At 40.6% G+C, this 21,422-nt stretch overlaps 3 protein-coding genes across 4 annotated transcripts; all 3 read left to right on the plus strand.

The window, feature by feature from the left end:
* Nucleotides 1-8,747: 8,747 nt before the first annotated feature.
* LOC125556706 lies at nucleotides 8,748-14,715 on the plus strand. Of its 2 annotated transcripts, none has more exons than XM_048733851.1 (3): nucleotides 8,748-8,878; nucleotides 13,696-13,901; nucleotides 14,339-14,715. In XM_048733851.1, the coding sequence occupies exons 1-3, from the start codon at nucleotides 8,770-8,772 to the stop codon at nucleotides 14,480-14,482; spliced, it is 459 nt and encodes a 152-aa protein (XP_048589808.1). In that variant the 5' UTR covers nucleotides 8,748-8,769; the 3' UTR covers nucleotides 14,483-14,715. The 2 variants fall into 2 exon arrangements, with proteins under 2 accessions (XP_048589808.1, XP_048589807.1); XM_048733850.1 differs by lacking the exon at nucleotides 8,748-8,878 and adding an exon at nucleotides 10,930-11,060.
* Nucleotides 14,716-14,780: 65 nt separating this feature from the next.
* On the plus strand, nucleotides 14,781-16,546 carry LOC5507437 (uncharacterized skeletal organic matrix protein 5). Its single transcript, XM_048733849.1, has 3 exons — nucleotides 14,781-14,900; nucleotides 14,990-15,119; nucleotides 15,200-16,546. Exons 2-3 carry the CDS (start codon nucleotides 15,021-15,023, stop codon nucleotides 15,692-15,694), a joined length of 594 nt encoding a protein of 197 aa, XP_048589806.1. The 5' UTR covers nucleotides 14,781-14,900; nucleotides 14,990-15,020; the 3' UTR covers nucleotides 15,695-16,546.
* Nucleotides 16,547-19,822: 3,276 nt separating this feature from the next.
* Nucleotides 19,823-21,061, plus strand: LOC116614734 (signaling peptide TAXIMIN 2). Its single transcript, XM_032376058.2, has 2 exons — nucleotides 19,823-20,299; nucleotides 20,808-21,061. The coding sequence occupies exons 1-2, from the start codon at nucleotides 20,089-20,091 to the stop codon at nucleotides 20,954-20,956; spliced, it is 360 nt and encodes a 119-aa protein (XP_032231949.2). The 5' UTR covers nucleotides 19,823-20,088; the 3' UTR covers nucleotides 20,957-21,061.
* Nucleotides 21,062-21,422: the final 361 nt, after the last annotated feature.

Below are 21,422 nucleotides of genomic sequence, written 5' to 3' on the forward strand. Positions count from 1 at the left end.
ATTTTCTATAGATATAGAGAAAGCAAAAATCATAGGGGCCCATCATACTGTGAATTAGTATCATGCTTTTAGGAAAAGGTCATTATTTATCGGGGGGGGGGGGGGGGGGGAGGGGGGCTGCTAAGCTTAACCCATTGACTCCGGGCTATTTTTGAGCTGAATTTACAAAAAACAGACTGAAAACAGATACCTCCCCCCCTATTCTGAGTTTTATACAGCCCGTCAAAGTCAAACACAGCTGCACCAGTCATAGGTATCCAAGCTTTCCAACAGTGCTTTGCGGTCCCCACTTTTAATCCCTCGTCGTTGTGCTGAAGCCAGCACAAGTTGGTGGTTGCTTGTATTTTTCATCAAAAATACAGCTATGAGCATATTAGGAAAGTGTCTCAGGACATCATGAAGTCTTTTTGGGGCATAATTGAGTGTTTTGCTTATGGATATTTGAAAGCAAAGGTGGATTCATGATGATTTTTTCTTGTTTGGCTTTGCCTGGATGAGAAAATAATTTTCTAATGAATCACTACAGCTCTCCTAAATGCTGTCTTTTCTGAAACCAAATTGATTGCAAAATTGTTTACACTGCTATTCTGGGTCTGTATGACCTGGAATTGATTTTTTTGGCTTTGGGGTGAAAAAACTTATAAAAAACCATCTGATTTTGGGGAGAGGAGTGTTGACTGACCCTCCCCTTGTGAATTTTTTCCTGGATCTCCCAGAATGCTTTTCAATCCGTAAAGGCATCTTCGTGGTTTTACAAGCCTTCAAGGAGTGGACATTGTGTTTTGAGGCCATGGAAATGAATCTGGAGGATCAGAATAAAGATATCTATTTGTGTCTTGAGCTGTGTTTGCTGATCTCTCTCCCTTGTGTTGTATTTTGAGCGTTTTATTGAGAGGGGTGATTCTGCTTTTCTTTCCTTGTTCGATTTGAAATTTGTCAAAGAACCTGTGCTATTATTTGGCTTAAGAGTAGTTGCCAATACTTAGACTGATGAATTTTTTGGGTTGTGGGTACTTTCCAAAGCCGGTAATGCACAAAAATGATGACACTCCCCCCCCCCCCATCCCGCAGAAAGGCGACCAAATTAAGGCCCTCCCACAGAACCAAAAAAGCTAAAAAAGCGGGTACTTTATGTGAAACTATACTCTAGTGTTGACATGCTCTACGTATGACACATTCTTCCAGGAGCACCTAGTTTGCTCTTAGCATCGAATATAACTTTTTGCCTTAAACTTTGTTAACGTCGCCTTAAATTCATTATTTTTCGCAAGATGATTAAAGTCGATGGCCTTAACATTTTCGTAATGTTTTCTTGCTGGTGATGACGTCACATCATAGAGCACGTGACAAAATTGTTTTTTTTCCTTTCCGCCGGTGGGGAAAACAGCTTGGACAAACGTTAACTAAATAAGCGTTGACTTTGTGTGTGTCATATGATAGCGTTTTAGCATCCGGCATTTTCTCTGCCGTTTACAAGACATTAAATATTTTGTTAAGTCACGTGACCTGCTGCGAATTAAAATGTTGATTTGTGACCGAAAGGCTAAACTTTTCTTGCCGGTTAAGACATCAGTATACAGATGTGTTTCAAAGGAACATAAAAACATGCGATGTTTTCTTTTTCATAGCGTATCCACCAGCGGAGAATTTTTTGAAATATTGATTTGCAAAAGTCACGTGATTGGCTGGATGACGTCATCACTCAAAATAAAATATTACCAATCAGCTAACATTTCCGAGTTTGATGTTTTGACCAAAAATGGTGCATTTAAAGCAATGTTTACTCACTTTAAGGCAACTTTCAAAAATTCAACTGTTTTAGCTTATGTTCCAAGCCTAATTCTATAACTGTATGAGTGTAAAGCCCGAAATGTAATAAACACCAACAGATGTAATAAACCCATAATAAAAAAGTTGTCCACAAATGTAGTAAACCCACAATTGTAATAAGGAGCACTTTTTAAGGTGTCGTGCTGTACAAACAAAGAAAAAGAAAGGCGATTGGGCACTTTGCCCCAAAATATGATATGCTTTATAAGGGGCTCTCGGGTTCTCCCCAGAAAATCTTTGAAATTTCTGACTTTTAGGATGCTCGGAAATTGATCGGAGTACCTGTTCAAAAAATAAGGCCCTCCACTAAATCATATAAAGAAAATTCAGCCAAAAATTGTCGTTTTTGCCAAACGCGGTCACTTCCATATAAGGAAACTACGGTCGAAGTTCTCTGAGCGACCGCTTTCGTAAGCGACCAGCCCCGATAACGACCACGATCACGAATCACCGATTGAATTGTCAAACAAACTCTGTAATTCTAAGCTTTCGTAAGCGACCAGCCCCGATAACGACCACGATCACGAATCACCGATTGAATTGTCAAACAAACTCTGTAATTCTAAGCTCTCGTAAGCGACCAGCTCCGATAACGACCATGATCACGAATCACCGATTGAATTGTCACACAAGCTCTGTAATTCTAAGCTCTCGTAAGCGACCAGCTCCGATAACGACCACGATCACGAATCACCGATTGAATTGTCACACAAACTCTGGAATTCTAAGCTCTCGTAAGCGACCAGCCCCGATAACGACCACGATCACGAATCACCGATTGAATTGTCACACAAACTCTGTAATTCTAAGCTCTCGTAAGCGACCAGCTCCGATAACGACCACGATCACGAATCACCGATTGAATTGTCACACAAACTCTGTAATTCTAAGCTCTCGTAAGCGACCAGCCCCGATAACGACCACGATCACGAATCACCGATTGAATTGTCACACAAGCTCTGTAATTCTAAGCTCTCGTAAGCGACCAGCCCCGATAACGACCACGATCACGAATCACCGATTGAATTGTCACACAAACTCTGTAATTCTAAGCTCTCGTAAGCGACCAGCTCCGATAACGACCACGATCATGAATCACCGATTGAATTGTCACACAAACTCTGTAATTCTAAGCTCTCGTAAGCGACCAGCCCCGATAACGACCACGATCACGAATCACCGATTGAATTGTCACACAAACTCTGTAATTCTAAGCTCTCGTAAGCGACCAGCTCCGATAACGACCACGATCACGAATCACCGATTGAATTGTCACACAAACTCTGTAATTCTAAGCTCTCGTAAGCGACCAGCTCCGATAACGACCACTCCGATAACGACCACGATCACGAATCACCGATTGAATTGTCACACAAACTCTGTAATTCTAAGCTCTCGTAAGCGACCAGCTCCGATAACGACCACGATCACGAATCACCGATTGAATTGTCACACAAACTCTGGAATTCTAAGCTCTCGTAAGCGACCAGCCCCGATAACGACCACGATCACGAATCACCGATTGAATTGTCACACAAACTCTGGAATTCTAAGCTCTCGTAAGCGACCAGCCCCGATAACGACCACGATCACGAATCACCGATTGAATTGTCACACAAACTCTGGAATTCTAAGCTCTCGTAAGCGACCAGCCCCGATAACGACCACGATCACGAATCACCGATTGAATTGTCACACAAACTCTGGAATTCTAAGCTCTCGTAAGCGACCAGCCCCGATAACGACCACGATCACGAATCACCGATTGAATTGTCACACAAACTCTGTAATTCTAAGCTCTCGTAAGCGACCAGCCCCGATAACGACCACTCCGATTACGACCACGATCACGAATCACCGATTGAATTGTCACACAAACTCTGTAATTCTAAGCTCTCGTAAGCGACCAGCCCCGATAACGACCACTCCGATTACGACCACGATCACGAATCACCGATTGAATTGTCACACAAACTCTGTAATTCTAAGCTCTCGTAAGCGACCAGCTCCGATAACGACCACGATCACGAATCACCGATTGAATTGTCACACAAACTCTGTAATTCTAAGCTCTCGTAAGCGACCAGCCCCGATAACGACCACTCCGATTACGACCACGATCACGAATCACCGATTGAATTGTCACACAAGCTCTGTAATTCTAAGCTCTCGTAAGCGACCAGCTCCGATAACGACCACGATCACGAATCACCAATTGAATTGTCAAACAAACTCTGTAATTCTAAGCTCTCGTAAGCGACCAGCTCCGATAACGACCACGATCACGAATCACCGATTGAATTGTCACACAAACTCTGTAATTCTAAGCTCTCGTAAGCGACCAGCCCCGATAACGACCACTCCGATAACGACCATGATCACGAATCACCGATGGAATTGTCACACAAACTCTGTAATTCTTAGCTCTCGTAAGCGATCAGCTCCGATAACGACGACCACGATCACGAATCACCGATTGAATTGTCACACAAACTCTGTAATTCTAAGCTCTCGTAAGCGACCAACTTATCGGTGCGACCAGCTCCGTTAACGACCATTCAAACCACCAACTGAGATTTTCTTTGATTTTTAATCTCTCGTAAGCGACCATAATGATTTTTGGCTTTACAACACCAGCCAACACCTGATAAACATCATATCCAATGCATGCTGAAATCACATATAAAGCGTAGTAGGCAACCATGTGGGCAACCAGTAGGCAACCATTAAAGAATTTCATAATTACAATTTTCTTAACTTCAATTTCAACCATGGGATTGACATTTCTTTGTCCCCAGAAAATTTATAAATGCAAGGAATCTCTAGTCCATTGCCAGCTCCACGATTTATCCTTTTTCCAGTTACAATAGCCATCCACTTGTTTGTTGCACGCTTTAGAAATCGGCTAACAAAAGACGCCATGCAATCGTCGTAGACGCAGAAGATATTCTCATGACGAAAAGGTTAAGTCGTCGATATAAACGAGCATAACGAGCTACTTTGCGTAGAATTAATTGCTATTAAATAAAAGAAGTCACTCTCATGATAAGTCAAATACCTAGTTTTAAAATCAAGCAATAAACCAAAATATTACAGCGTTGTTATCACGATAACTTTTAGATTCCAGCATTTTAATGAAGCTCCCGTAAGCGACCAACACCTATTGTTCAAGTATTTGACGAACAGTGGTCGCTTATGAGAGCAAGCTCTCGTAAGAGACCAGCTCCGTTAACGACCACAATTTTCAGTTTCCAAGGTGGTCGCTTACGAGAGCTTCAACTGTAATATATTCCTTATTTGGAAAAATTGCATGATTTTTGGCCATTTTTAAGGTTGCCGTACCGCAGGTGCTTCATATAAACTTCATTACTTGTAATCAGAAGAGAAAAACAGTGACTGCGACCATCTTTGGTCAATGGAGAAAGTATCTGAAAAGAAACTTAGATTCCTCGGTACCAGTCCCTCAAAACAACAACGTTTTCTTCATATGCGACGCTCGAAAAATTGCAACCCCTCCCCACAAACATAGGAGCCCCCCGTTAAATAATGACTCTTCCCTTAGCATGTTCTTAAAACAACGTTCCGTTATTTAAAAAAAGGTCCTGATAAAAAAGGAGTGTAGTTCGTGAGAGATAGTTTCGATAGGCAGGGTTCTTCCAGTTCGAATAGATGACTCACACGCGATCGGCCAGCGGAACTTCTAGTCTGCGTCTGAGCTTACCAAGCGCATTGTTCGAGGCTTCAGTGCTGCGCGGCGCTCTACCCAGGCTGCACTTGGCCTTGATGATCACGTGGATAGAGAAGGCACTATCGAGACCCTATCTCGTACCAGGTGACTAAGATGTCCACTTCCGTATTAATATAATACCATAACATACGAATGACTTCTTCCAGCACGTTTTTGCCCAAATCACAATTTCCTTTTCATGCTTAACCATAATAAGAAAAAAAAAAGAGAAATTACACAGTTAACAACATCTCTACAAATATAAACAGATTACATCCCGATGGTGTGAACTCACATTATGTACTTTCTTTCCAGGTTTCGTGGTGATCCTCGTTGTTCTCTGGGTTCTGCACTGTACTGTTACAAGATTCTCTTGGGAGTTCCAGGACATCATTTGACACCAAGAGGCTTGTCGTTCTTGTGCGCCGTATGACAGCTTTCGAGCTATCCATAGTGCTAAAAGACTCAAGCTTGGCGGAATCAAGCTCTTCCGAGTAGGTGTTGACGCCGACACACGAGGCGCTGGTTTCGGACCGCGTCGCAAGCTGGCCGTCAGCAAAGCATTCGTTTAGGATACCATCTGAACGCTTGGGATCTGTGGCCGATTTGCTAGAGTCAAGTAGTCAGTGGAAAATGATATTAAAAACAAATATAAGAAAGGAAAGGTACAAAAAAGTGAGATGAAGTGGAAATGTTAAGTAATGTGAATTAACACTTGTGCGTGCATGCGCAGGTGACAGTGCTCCGCTGGACAATTCGTAAAGTGTACCCGGATCCGAAAAGATTTCCGGTCAATGTCCCTTGAAGAACGTAGACGATTTATCTCAATACTTATAAGAGTCTGCACCGGTCAAGCCTTAACAAAACCTACGATAAGCTGACTCACTTGCACCCAAAGCTCTTTTATAAGATTTAAAACTTTTTGGTTTATCCTGAACTTCGATAATTTTCTTAGAAAAATAGATTGTCAAGTTACCGTTTCGTACTGGGACTAGAGCAAAGCGGTCAGTGGCGACCGTATATTACGTCGTTCTCACATCCGCGATGTTTGCCATCCGGGAAATCACGGTCTTGGGAGAAATGGAGTCGGAAAATTCAAATATGTGATTGACGGCCCCTGAGGCAAGGAAAATGGCCTCTTCCAAAACGTGCCATTAAAGAGGTTGGAATATGGTTGTCAAGAGACTTCAATCCTTGCAATTCAATTTATCTCCCCAAAGCTAATTATATTAATGGGAAATTGCTGCATTATCCTTTCAAGAATTTCATAAAGTTTGAAAGTGAAGTAAGAGCTATCCACGACGAATTCCATAACGCGGTAGGCGGGACCATGATGTTGGCATGCTCCTCCAATGCACCCGAGTTCTGGTTCCACCATGACTTCCTAGATAAACTGTGGAATGACTGGTAGAACCGTGGAGCAAAGTTCAAATTCCAGTTTTCCCATACCATCAAGACAAAAGCCAGGAGCTAATGTGCGCGGGGTTTTGCTTGTTGATCTGTTGAGGCAACCAGGTCGTGTCAGGGTGGCCCTAGAACAACCAAAAGACGACAAGGAGATTTTCAAACCTGAAGAGCTTGACAAGAAAATAACAGATCCGACTATCATTAAAAATTGTGAAGATGAAGACGATGACCAATCCGAACAGGGAAGCTACAACGATGACGTAATTGGCAAATTGGAAATTAAGCGGAAAGAGAAGGATGATGGTAATAATGAGAATGTTGGTGATGGTGATGGTAAGGATGATGATGAAGATGATAATAATTATGGCCATTTCACTTCCTATGTGTTCGGCATATATTCTACATCTTTTTGTCCCTCTTGCATTTTCAGGGTTGCATCGAGGCTCACCTTTGAATCGAACCTGCTATTTTCATTCCTTCTTTATGTGTATAAGTGGCTGTGAGTGAGTATGTGAGTGAGAGTATGAAAAACTTCTGACTTCCAGGAAAACTAAACCCAAATTCCTTTGTAGTCGTTGTGATTGTTTTATCACGCAATGTGTGCAAGATCCCCTATAGGCAAGATACTGGCATCGACACGAACACAAAATAGCGAAGATAGTTCTTATCTTATGTTGAATATATTCATAAAATGCAAAAGAAATTCTGTATTGTTCTTGGACATCAGTGAACGATTAATACAAGTTCACGAACCTTTTTACATTTCCCTTTTTACATTTTACACTTCCATTTCCCGTGACCTTCGGCTCGAAGTGGTAAAACCGCTTTCATATGACATCACATAAATGCCAGCTTATAGACAAATCTTAATAGAATTATTTGCCAGGTATTGTTGCAAAACGATAAAATAATAACAATTCAAAACTTTGAGCCGCATATCGACGATTTTAACGCGATATTAACAACGATAGAAGAGGTTTCGTAAAAGTTTGCAACAATTTGTAGACTTTCTATTTTAGCGTAGCGCTAAAATAGAGCCTCGATCTGATGTAGGCTGTTTGCTTGTGGGCCTTTAAATATATAAAGATCAAAAACTGGATAAGGATAAAAAGTAAACAATAACATTAATATTTTTTACAATCAATATTTAAGACAGCAGGTAATAAGCAAGAGGTAAAGAAAACTGCCAAACCATTCTCGTTCCAAGATCCCCTCGGTAAAGCTGACACAACAGAGGAGGGGGCTCTGGGAACGAGAATGCTTTAGAAAGTCGAACAAAATCTGTTAATCCCCATGATTCTGATAATCGAACGAAAGGTAGTCGCACATGTTTAAGCTTCAGCACAATATATATTCATCCCCTTCTCTATTATCCTTCATCGAATGTAAGATAATTTCGTTACACATAAGATGTAGTGTGAATTGTGATGGGTTCCATTGAAAGAGGTGTATCAACCGCTAACGTAATATACGTAATTCATAATAAACATCCAACTGTGATGCTAATGTGTGGGATCTATTTGAAACAGAAAATTTTAAAAAAGAAAAAAAAACATTTTTGATAGATGACAATTACAATTTTACAACTTTTAGGCCCGTACCAAGGAGGGATTCAGAAAATCCACTTCCGGTCCTCAATAGACGTGCCAGCGCGAATAAGCGCGAGTAAGAGTGCTGGTAGATTTTTGTTTTTTCCGTATTTTTACTCTTTATCTTATGAGATAATTGGGTAATCATGCATAATTAATCTCATAACGATTTAAATTAACCATATAGCAATCAGTGTCAATTGAAGTTTCTTGACTATGGCGAACTTTCTCTCTCCTCTTTCCCCCATTTTTTGTGTTTTCATGATTGTAAAGTCGCATGGTGTAGAGGACTTCTCAAGGGATGCCGTCTTCACAGCGACTGAAGGTAAAAAGTCTTTAACATAAGAAATTTTGAGCATCAACGACGTTGTAGAAATGAATGAGGAAAACATCAAAACATTTATCGCTTCAAAACAGGCGTTTATTTTTTGTTCAGACCACAGGCATGATATAAAATAAACAATAACCCCATTCAAAAAGTTAAACATGTTTAAAGGTTGTGTAACTAAACGTGCTTAGAATTTGGACCGTTCACAACGCGCGCTCCCCCAACTAAACATGTCTTTAGACGAGTTTAAACTTAACTACCTCGCGAGGTAGTTTAAACTGTGTGTAACCAAGATGGAGGCCAAAAATGAGTGCACGAAGAGGGAGCGGACGTGGGAACACGAGAAAAGACACGTTTTAATAAGCAAGTGGGGCAAGAAAAACGTTCAGCAGTGGCTTAAAGGTTGTATGAGAAAAAAAAAACAAGAGAGAGAAAGGGGAATTATCAATCAACAAACCACAAACTTTTACATTTCAACACTCAAAATATTATTATTTGAGAGATAAATGTGTCTAAAAAATTAAAAAACAAGAACCACCAAATAATGAAGTTGTCTCAGGTATAATTGATTGTGTTCCATAGAAACTTGAAATATGCTTTACAGCAATATTTGATCATTTTATTATTAATTGCACGTACTTTATCATTGTTATTTTTTTAATTAATCCCCCCTAACTTGTTAATATGTACCTCTCAGTTAAAATTGAACAGTGCTGTTTTAATGAGAAAGTATTGCTTCAAATCATTTATGTGTCCCGATTAAGCCATGCTAATTTTTAGTATGTGTAATCTCAGATTCTATTGTCAACAGATAAGAATTGTATCTTTGATCTATTAAAGATTGGATTGCATTATCAAGCGACTCTAGGTTCAAGACTCACCTGGGAGACCTCAGTGCACACCCCTTAGTAAAATTATTTGTCCAACCAAAATAACGCTCTATGCCAATATAAAACTAGCCTGCCTATAAAGAATGGGCACGAGTTAACCTTGGCACAAGGTCTAGTCAGGAGAGCATAAGATGTCTTTATGCTCTCTTGGTCTAATTTTATAAAGAAATCGCTGCCAAAGTATCCTAATTCCCTTGTCCCGATCATCAACGGAAGGCTAAAATTGACGTTAAAAAAATCATTTCTCCCTGGTTTTTGAGCAGATTGCTTGAAAAATCGATTAGTGGATATTTCCATACCTGTCCCATTCTCTACCAGTACTAGTGTTTTCGTAATGCCTTAAATCTGTCAAAAAATCGCGTTGAAGCTAAGGTAGTCAGAATCAAGTTTAGCGAAGCGCTAAAATAGAGCCTCGATCTGATGTAGGCTGTTTGCTTGTGGGCCGTTAAATATATAAAGATCAAAAACTGGATAAGGATAAAAAGTAAACAATAACATTAATATTTTTTACAATCAATATTTAAGACAGCAGGTAATAAGCAAGAGGTAAAGAAAACTGCCAAACCATTCTCGTTCCAAGATCCCCTCGGTAAAGCTGACACAACAGAGGAGGGGGCTCTGGGAACGAGAATGCTTTAGAAAGTCGACACAAAATCTGTTAATCCCCATGATTCTGATAATCGAACGAAAGGTAGTCGCACATGTTTAAGCTTCAGCACAATATATATTCATCCCCTTCTCTATTATCCTTCATCGAATGTAAGATAATTACGTTACACATAAGATGTAGTGTGAATTGTGATGGGTTCCATTGAAAGAGGTGTATCAACCGCTAACGTAATATACGTAATTCATAATAAACATCCAACTGTGATGCTAATGTGTGGGATCTATTTGAAACAGAAAATTTTAAAAAAGAAAAAAAAAACATTTTTGATAGATGACAATTACAATTTTACAACTTTTAGGCCCGTACCAAGGAGGGATTCAGAAAATCCACTTCCGGTCCTCAATAGACGTGCCAGCGCGAATAAGCGCGAGTAAGAGTGCTGGTAGATTTTTGTTTTTTCCGTATTTTTACTCTTTATCTTATGAGATAATTGGGTAATCATGCATAATTAATCTCATAACGATTTAAATTAACCATATAGCAATCAGTGTCAATTGAAGTTTCTTGACTATGGCGAACTTTCTCTCTCCTCTTTCCCCCATTTTTTGTGTTTTCATGATTGTAAAGTCGCATGGTGTAGAGGACTTCTCAAGGGATGCCGTCTTCACAGCGACTGAAGGTAAAAAGTCTTTAACATAAGAAATTTTGAGCATCAACGACGTTGTAGAAATGAATGAGGAAAACATCAAAACATTTATCGCTTCAAAACAGGCGTTTATTTTTTGTTCAGACCACAGGCATGATATAAAATAAACAATAACCCCATTCAAAAAGTTAAACATGTTTAAAGGTTGTGTAACTAAACGTGCTTAGAATTTGGACCGTTCACAACGCGCGCTCCCCCAACTAAACATGTCTTTAGACGAGTTTAAACTTAACTACCTCGCGAGGTAGTTTAAACTGTGTGTAACCAAGATGGAGGCCAAAAATGAGTGCACGAAGAGGGAGCGGACGTGGTAACACGAGAAAAGACACATTTTAATAAGCAAGTGGGGCAAGGAAAACGTTCAGCAGTGGCTGAAAGGTTGTATGAGAAAAAAAAAACAAGAGAGAGAAAGGGGAATTATCAATCAACAAACCACAAACTTTTACATTTCAACACTCAAAATATTATTATTTGAGAGATAAATGTGTCTAAAAAATTAAAAAACAAGAACCACCAAATAATGAAGTTGTCTCACGTATAATTGATTGTGTTCCATAGAAACTTGAAATATGCTTTACAGCAATATTTGATCATTTTATTATTAATTGCACGTACTTTATCATTGTTATTTTTTTAATTAATCCCCCCTAACTTGTTAATATGTACCTCTCAGTTAAAATTGAACAGTGCTGTTTTAATGAGAAAGTATTGCTTCAAATCATTTATGTGTCCCGATTAAGCCATGCTAATTTTTAGCATGTGTAATCTCAGATTCTATTGTCAACAGATAAGAATTGTATCTTTGATCTATTAAAGATTGGATTGCATTATCAAGCGACTCTAGGTTCAAGACTGACCTGGGAGACCTCAGTGCACACCCCTTAGTAAAATTATTTGTCCAACCAAAATAACGCTCTATGCCAAAATAAAACTAGCCTGCCTATAAAGAATGGGCACGAGTTAACCTTGGCACAAGGTCTAGTCAAGAGAGCATAAGATGTCTTATGCTCTCTTGGTCTAATTTTATAAAGAAATCGCTGACAAAGTATCCTAATTCCCTTGTCCCGATCATCGACGGAAGGCTAAAATTGACGTTAAAAAAATCATTTCTCCCTGGTTTTTTAGCAGATTGCTTGAAAAATCAATTAGTGGATATTTCCATACCTGTCCCATTCTCTACCAGTACTAGTGTTTTCGTAATGCCTTAAATCTGTCAAAAAATCGCGTTGAAGCTAAGGTAGTCAGAATCTAGTTGTCAGCCTTGTACATTAAGATACTTGAATCACAGGCTTACCAACTTCTCAGTCAGTCTCCAGTCAATCCCAGTAACTAGCTCGAATATTTCCACGATTGATCATCACCTCCTGTAATTGTCCTATAATTGTCTTATATCCTAGAATAAGGTCACAATAAACTCTCATTGCTTTGTAATGTGTATTTATTTACAATAAGCGGTATTTCTAACGTTTGAGCAGTTGAGGGATTCCAAGTTTCTTGATGCCTAAAACCAAAAAATAAAATATAATTTGAAGTTGTGTCTTGACTGTTTTCGCAATAAAGCAGGTTACATTACTATATTAGCTTCGTGTGTTGTTCTTAAAGGGAATTGTGAACTTTTCTCTCGAGAGACTAAACCAGGCAACAGACAAGACGCAACTTCGAATTATATTTTATTTTCCTGAAGGATCACGAGGGACTAATTATAATCTTGGTCAAACGTTAGAAATTATAGGGTGATCAATTGTGAAAATATTCGAGCTATAGTTAATTGGGATTGACTCGAGACTGAGTAGTCTCGCCTGTAGTTTACTTTAGTTGAGGACTTGCTTGACAACAAATCGATAATAGCAACGATTTCCCACTAGTTAGGTGTTCACCATCGAAAATGATTTTTTTTACCCTCCTAGGCCTCTAGAAGTAGCAGCCCGGCCATTCTTATATTTTAAATATTTTATTTAGGAGAGGAGTAATTTATTAGTTCTATTGTTTTCTTTGCTGTTGGCGCTAATTCAAAACAAGGCGACATATTTGAAGCGAAGCGCTAGTCTCTGACTGGGGAACTATTAATTTGTACGTTTTCACATAGTTTACAAGTGATTGCTTCATGATTGCTCCCTAAAATTTGTAATTTGTTTTTAGATAATGCATCAAACCAATTTAACAGAGCTCCGACTCACAGCGTTTAGATCATTTTCAGTTCCAAGCTACTACCAGGCCCGTACCCAGGATATTTTTTTTTGGGGGGGGGAGGGGGTTCGAAATCAGAGAAATTGGACCAATTTTTTTCGGGGGGGGGAGGAGGTAAGTTTTTTGATACAAATCTGAACGACCCAGAAAACCAAAAGGAATATTTTAAATGCCTTTGCAGTATCTCCGAGGGACTATTGTCGGGTTTGGCTACATACCAGAGTGATCTAGCATATGCTTTATAGTTTTGCACGTCTATTGAGAACCGAAAGTGGACCTTCGGCCGTTGTGCCCCCCCCCCCCCCCCCCCTGGGTACGGGCCTGCAAACACATCACTGTTGAAGAAATAAATTACAGAATTCCCCACAGTGTGGCGAGCTATAAACGAAGACAAGTAAATGTATGTTTTTCTCTTGAACAGATGAATACCTTGACCTCCTTGTCATCAAGACTGTGACCACCCCTCGTCCTTTCGACTGCAACCTTTACTGTCTGGCCGAACCTGACTGTAAATCAACCAACTACCATCCACCAACGCGCATGTGCGAACTGTGTAACCATACCTTCGCTTCCAGGCCTGGCTGTAAAGTCCACAAACCAGGCTACATCCACTTCGACTCCGACAAGGTATAATCATAATTCCAATCAATTGGGTTTAACAGGATATTATCAAAGTTGCAATCAGACGTTTAATGGTTTATCGTAAATAGTGAAAAGAAGCCAAATCGCCCTGGATCAAAAAGCCAGAAATGACATTTGCCCAGCCCTTGAAGTTTTGCCCGGTTGTTTAACGGTGTTGGCTAACGGTGACCTAGATAGAAGACACAGATGGCAATTTCGACTCAAGAAAGCAATCAGATAGTAAATTGATATACATTCACTGAAATTCTTCTGCGGCCCTTTTGATCACCTATGAAACGGGAAACAAATTTGGTTCTATTTTCCCGTTTTCCTGGTTAAATTTGTCTTTTTCATAATTTGTGGGTCCTGCTGCGATTTAAGGATATACCCCTTTTAAACATTAATCACGACCTTTTGGTGATATTTTCTTTATTATTCTGAAGTCACCACCTCCCAACCCCTGCAATGATGGGACGTGCAAAAATGGTGGTACGTGCAACAACACATGCTCAGCAGATCTGTCGTGCATTTGTCAACCCAATACTACCGGCATGCTATGCGAGCAGTTCACAGGTGCGTTACAGTAAAATCTCGCGTATAAGAACCTAATATTTAAAACCTTCTAGGCTAAAATTCAGATAAGAACGATTTTAAGCTTAACTTTAGTCTTACTCTTAAAAAATAGGAAAAAAAAACAATCTCAAAAAAATCTTATCAAGCAATGTTATACCTATCTGACTTTTGAAAAAAAGGTGTGTCAATTCCCGAAAGTGGTCTCGGTCATCAGATTCATCTTGATTGACAAGGAAGAGGGACAGATGAAGAGGAGGCAGAGAAGAAAAAGCAAGCGCGTGGCCGAGGGGGAATGGGAGGAAGGGAAGAAGGGAGCTTTAATGAATAAACAAAGGAATTTGGGCAGATAAGTCGGTGTAAAATAAATACAATAAAATATTTTTTTGTAGGGACCGCTACTCCTTCATCGTGCAAAGAAGTTTATGACAGAGGGTAAGTTAAGGGACCACGCTTCTTCATTGCAATTTTTTGGGACAAATTTCGAGTGGAATTCGACAACAAGTTAGATTTACTGTTTTCAGACTAAAAAAAGACGCAGCATACATTCTAAACATGGAAAGCAGAAGCGTAGAGATCTATTGTTATCTGACAGTGATTGACGGCTGCGGCGATGGGGGATGGACGCTGGCCATGAAAGCCGACGGTGCAAAGGTATGCGTACGCCTATATATTGTATGAATTTATTGAAAGATATGCATGTTATTGCCATTCGTTTTCTGGTTACCTCATAGGCCACGTTCCTGTACGAGTCTTCTCTCTGGACCAACAAGCTCGCATACAACCCCTCGGCCGGTCTGACGGGCTTCGATAACCAAGAGACCAAGCTCCCAAGCTACTGGGCCACGCCCTTCACCAAGATCTGCATCGGGTTCAAGGTCGGGGCCACCCTTAAGTCCATGATCATCCCCTACACGGCTACGTCATTCTATGACATCATCGCGGACGGCAACCAACGTGGGATCACACCGATCGGGAAGACCGCTTGGAGGGCACTTATCGCAGGCTCGTCCATGCAGGCATACTGTAATCGAGAAGGGTTTAACGTGGCTGGTGGTGTGCGTGTAGGGGTGATCAGTAATAATGAAAACGACTGTCTATCTCTTGATAGCATGGTGGGTATCGGGGGAAGATCTTGGCTTAGCAATAGTGCTGGGAATAGCTGTAAATATGTTTGTGACAATGGCGACCTTAATATTGCAGCTATAGGGTATCTTTTCGTTCAATGAGTCCTACCTAAAGTATGGTTCATGACTAGGAACCGTTGCTTAGATTTTTTAGGGGCTTTGTCCCCTGCCCCACTGCTAAGTATAAGTTAAAGGATTTTAGCAGGATTTCACATCGGACAAACAAACACAGCAAGAGAGCAAATGGGTTAGGTGTCCTTCGCAGTCTTTCTGTCCTCTGTCATGCAATACCTTTGAGCCCAATTACTGAGCTCAAGCACGTTGCGTGACTGAGAACAGAACCACTTCGCAGGAGATTAATTTCAAGACCAAGCTGGGCGCTGATGCATATATACATATAAACTCTGATATAAGACTGGAGGCAACATATCGGTTAAAATGTATAAGAGCAAGCAAGGCAGATCGGCCGCAGGATCAGCGGTTACGAGTTTTAGCAAGGCAACCAAATCAGTACCCTGTTTAGGACGGCCTTGCTTTAAATTATGTACCCTGTTCCCTGGGGGGGGGGGGGGACTCTCCAGAAAAGTAGACAGGAATGCTCGACCTATCTTTTAGGGTATAAAATTCTTACCAACTGCTATCTCTTAGGGGATGTATTAGGAATTTTTCCGATTCTGCTATCTTTTAGGGGTTTTCACGTCCGTAAACCACAAGTCAACTGATCGGTTGTTCCTTCAGTTTTATTGTCGGTAACAAAGAATACAGGATCCGTCGGCCAATTAAAACGAGCATTGTTTTTAATGCTATCTCTAAGGGTTAAAAATGCCTTCGACCACACTCAATGTGCTTTCTCTTTAGGGGTAAGAATTGTTGTTGACCACGCCCTTAGTGCTATCCCTTAGGGTTAAAATTGATTTTGCTGTCGAGCACCCCGTCTGTTTTTCTCGAAGTCACCCCCCGGGACCCTGTTTAGGACAGAGAGGTCAAAAACCATGGCACGTCCATGTATAGCCTATAAAAAGGCATAAACATAGCACAGCCTCGCTCAGAACAACCAACCTTCCATCACACTCTAAACATTTGCAGTTCCGAAACATGACTCTGACACTATAATTCTCGTTTCTGGTAAAACATCACCCCTAAAAATCTATATTCATTTGACAACAACCAAACGTGTATTTCACCACGAAATCCATGTTCACATGAGCAAAGATTTACTGACACATTTTAGGCAGCCGGTTTGGCCGAGAAAATGGAATGACAAAAGCACACTGAGTATATGCACTCGAACAACCCTTTAACTACAATTGCAAAATATTAACAGATGTGGCTTTTGTTGAAAGCAATGCTATGTGAGTTTTGAATGTCCTTCATGTAGTCGTGGCGTACAACCCTGCATGATCTCATGATAGGTATTTCATTCACCGAATACAAACAAACATGCACAAAAATAACCTTGAATAACCTTCACATTTCGCTTCCTACGGGAAGCAGAATGTCTTACTTATGGAGACTTTTTTATGGCTTGTTATGTATAAAAGATTTATTTACGCCTTCAAATTACTATGACGGAAATTGTTATTGACCCCAATTTCTGACCAACCACTGTATTTTTAGCGCAGTCGTATATTAAAATCTTAATACTATGGTTTTAGTTAATGTAAATTTCCTGATAGTAACACAAATAAACGCTAAAATGTTTAACATGAAAACTGAAAGCCAATCCCTCACATTCCTTTTGTTTGTCCATTACAACAATTCCTTGGGGCTCATTTCGGGGACTCCATGGGATCGTTTAGGGTCCCGGGATCAGTTGGGGAACTTTTGGGGATTTCGGGTCGTAGGATAAATTTGGGTCCTGTACATCTCTCTTTCTTTCGTGAAAATCCAGCATAACCTTAGAGATATTTTTATATGACGATATTGTTTTTTCCTTTCAGTCACAAGGCCAGGCAAAATATTTCAGGTCAAAGGAATCAAGAATAGGCCTAGAAACGGATTTTAAGTAAGATTGGTTTGCTAAGATAATCACACTAGAAAATGAATTTCTCAGTGGTTGCTCAAACAAGAAAACGATTATAACAGTAATTTTTAAACAAAGTACAAGGAAATAACGATACAAAAAGCTTACAAACTATGAGAACACCCAAACCAACGATATGCAGAAACCGCAAGAAGATATCACTTGCAATATGGGCAACCTACAACGATCTCCTTTTTCAGCCAAGCAAATGTGAAAACCTGCGAGTGGCGCAAAAGAGACAAAGTTTAGAAAAGAAGGCATGTTTTCGGCGGTGCCACTCTCAGAAGGGTAACGCTGTCCGCGACCTTTGTGCCCAAGGGCCGCAGGACCTCACCTGGGAAAAGAACATATCAAGAACATCATCTCCAAAATAAGATACTCGGTTTTCTCCGGTGGCATTGCTCACACGGTCTCCCCTTGATTTACTCCCCCTTGATTTACAGAAAACGCGGTATGTGTCTCTAGTGAGATCTCACCTCACCTATGCTAGTCAGGTATGGGTACCCTTCGAGTTGGGGTCTCTCCATCATGCTACACTAGAGAGAGTTCAGAAGACAGCTTCGCGCGACATGTTCCAAGGACTTGAGCTGGACTACAAGCAACGCCTTCTAAACATTAAAAGGTCATTATTTATCGGGGAGGGGGCTGCTAGTGTTTTGAAATTATAATCTAGTTGACATGCGAGGTGTCGGTGTCTGTCTAACCACAATTTCAATTTGAAACAGCGACATTCAGGCCATATTCCGGTTAACAAAATGTGAAGCATATCTTTTCATACCACCAATCTGAAAAGTTAGTAGGGAAGGGGGGGACTATGACATGAATTGAAAAAAAAACACACACACAAATTCAGCGATACAATTTAATAAAAACCAAAACTGCGAAAGATATAAATGCAGAATCCATAGGAGATAATGGTTTTCAGCGCCAGCGAAACGCAAGGTCATGAAAGTGCAAGCAGAAGGCGCATTACATTCATTCTATTTTTAAGGGGCTGGGGTTTTCCACAGAATAAAATTAAAATTCCAGACTTTTAGGAGGCTCGGAAATTGATCAGAATCTTGTTAAAAAATAAGGCCCTCTCCTAAACATTGTATCAAAATTTGAGGCCCTTCCCAAATCGATGCTATAAAAATCCCAGCCCTCCTCCCAAACATAGCAGCCCTCCCCCCGTTAAAAAATGACCCTTCCCTTCTTTATTCATGTTTTCACAGAAAAAAAAAAACAGAAGATTTAGCCAATCGTTACTACTTGCTAAACAGGTTTAACACCATGGAAGAATATCTCACTTGTATCTGTTTTCCTGAAGGTTGTTACGGGATAAGTCGACAGAATTTTTTATGGGGAATGATGCGCAGCGTGGGAGTGAGAGGGGGGGGCTCTAGAATTCGGAAAACTTCCGAGCAAGATACGATTTTCTTACAGGAAAAGACATTGGTTTAACCAGGATGGTGGACATATCGTGGACCGAAAAGGCCCTAAGGAGCTTTCGAACAGGCCAAATGAACGTTTTTGTATTTAAATTTGGGAATCCTGTGGCGCGCTAAGAGAAGAAACGAACTGGATCGGTTTTACGTTTTACGTCGGCCCAAGTGATACTCGCGGCTTTCGCGCGCTCGAAAAAAATACCCACCGATTTGAAGACCAAAATTTGAAAAGGCGGCTAAAAGGCCTCCTCTGGAGTCCGGGGTTTGTGTAAAATCTAGGTTTCCGAGGATGGCTAGGCGACTCATGAATAAAATGATTAGCTTATTAAAAGGATGAGAAAATTTCACACGTTTAAGGTTTTCTTTAAAATCGGGATTACGCAATTCAAAAAGATCACCGAATAAGAGAGTCTCACACATTTCTGTTAGAATCAAACACGTACTCTAAACATCACTAATATAGTTTATTGGTATTTACTTGATGTCCCTTGACGCTTGGATGGACAGCTAATTATTTTACATAAGCAGTTTTTGTGAAACTATAACTTCTAAGGATTTTAATACAAAAAATTATACGGTCCAAAGGGTGACTCAAAGCTGGTGGTGACTGAACACTCTACGATACTCATATATGTTTGATTAGCTATTAAGTATAGCGCAAATTTCTATCCTTTTCCTCCGTTATATGACAAGTATAAACAGACAAACATCTCATTTTGTAAAAGGCATCTATCTCCTACAGACCAACCACCAGATGTCATTTAAATATTTATAAAAATTCACAGTTGGACGGTGATGATAGTAAGGGCACAATCAAATGACCTCCTAAAAGACATTTGTGGGCGACCCTTCATGGGACAACCTTGTAAAAAAAGAGAAAGCGAGGCTAGTTTTTAGAGGGGTATAAAGGATTTTCCAGACTTTTATCGCGTAAAAATAAGTATAAAGAAGTAATTATTTTTTAAGAAGAAAAAAGCATTCATCCTTGAATCGCGTCGATTATCGTTTTAAAAGCTCGCTGTGTCCTCAAGAGAAAGGAGCGAGCAATGAGTACAAGCGATGGCTCAGAAGAACTAGCCAAGTTAGTTCAGGGCCCAGGACCAGAAAGCCATAGCGAGAAAAATGCGAGTCGCCGAGGGAGATCTTGCTGGGGTTACTGCTGCAGATGTTGTCGGTGTTTAGCCGGCGTGTTACTGTTTCCTGTTGTTCTTTTGCTCTCCATACTTGGAGGGATTGTCTGGCTACTCCTCTGTCCATGTGAGTTGTAACCTACTAGTTCAGTTCTTTTTCATGATTGCTCTCGCGCATGGCTAGAGTTTCAGAGGGGAGGGGGCGGGGGCGCTGGAAAGAAAAAAATGGAAATAAAGTCTAATTGGCGGTGATACATCAAGAAGTAAAGGGCTCTTTTTTCCCATCTCTGAAGCTAAGCGCATCTTGCTTAAGGAATTGATTGCTGTTGGTCTATGCTCCGTTCACATAACAAAAATTGAACAAAACATGCCAGATTTATTATCGAACCCTAAACCCAAATCTATTATTAAAGAAAGAAATTATGGGGTCATATCACTATGAAAACTACCTTTTTTGTCCCTTGCGCTTGAAATGTTCAATATACCAAGATTTGTTTCTATAAAAGTGGTAAGGCAATATGCAATTCATTGTTAACAAGTTCAGTGCTGTAGTTCATTTTTTGTACTTATATTAACTGTATTAGATTAGACACGAAGTACTTTGCTTTGCAATTATCACCACTTTCATTTAACAGTGCGTTGCTGTAGCCCGTGCGTAAGTCCGCTGATCGATCTCGTCGTCCAGCTGCTCACGCTGCCGCTGAAATTGTTCCGATGGATTGCAGGCGCTACCGAAGAAGACGAGAAAGACGATGCCCCCAGCAAGGGTGACCCAGAGAAATAGCAAGCAAATTGGACAAAAACACATCACGTGTTCTTAGGGTCTTCTGGATAGTGGGTGTTTCAGGCGCGCACAAAAGACTGGATGGGTGGTGGTTGGTGGGGGGGGGGGGGGGGGGAGGGAGGGAGGGAGGGGGGGGGGAGGGAGGGAGGGGGATGAGCAGTCATAATATGAAATGTCACACTTTTCGCCCCCCCCCCCCCCCCCCACACACACACACCCTTAGGTACGCAACTGTGTATTGGTATGAGAACAACATTAACAAAAAATAAATTTGAGAGGCACGCATTTTTTTTTCATTCGATGGCAGAGATGGCGTTCTATAAACCAACCAAGACCAACCCGCTATCAAAACGTGAGCGCATGTTAACACCCCACAGGCGTTTACTCTGGATTTGGGGGAGGGAGGGGGTAAGTGGCAGTTATAACAAACAACCAGGGCCGTAGCAGAAGGTGGGGCACGTGCCCC

This window comes from Nematostella vectensis, chromosome 10 (assembly GCF_932526225.1).
Source record: "Nematostella vectensis chromosome 10, jaNemVect1.1, whole genome shotgun sequence".
In the NCBI taxonomy this organism is placed as follows: Eukaryota; Metazoa; Cnidaria; class Anthozoa; order Actiniaria; family Edwardsiidae; genus Nematostella; species Nematostella vectensis.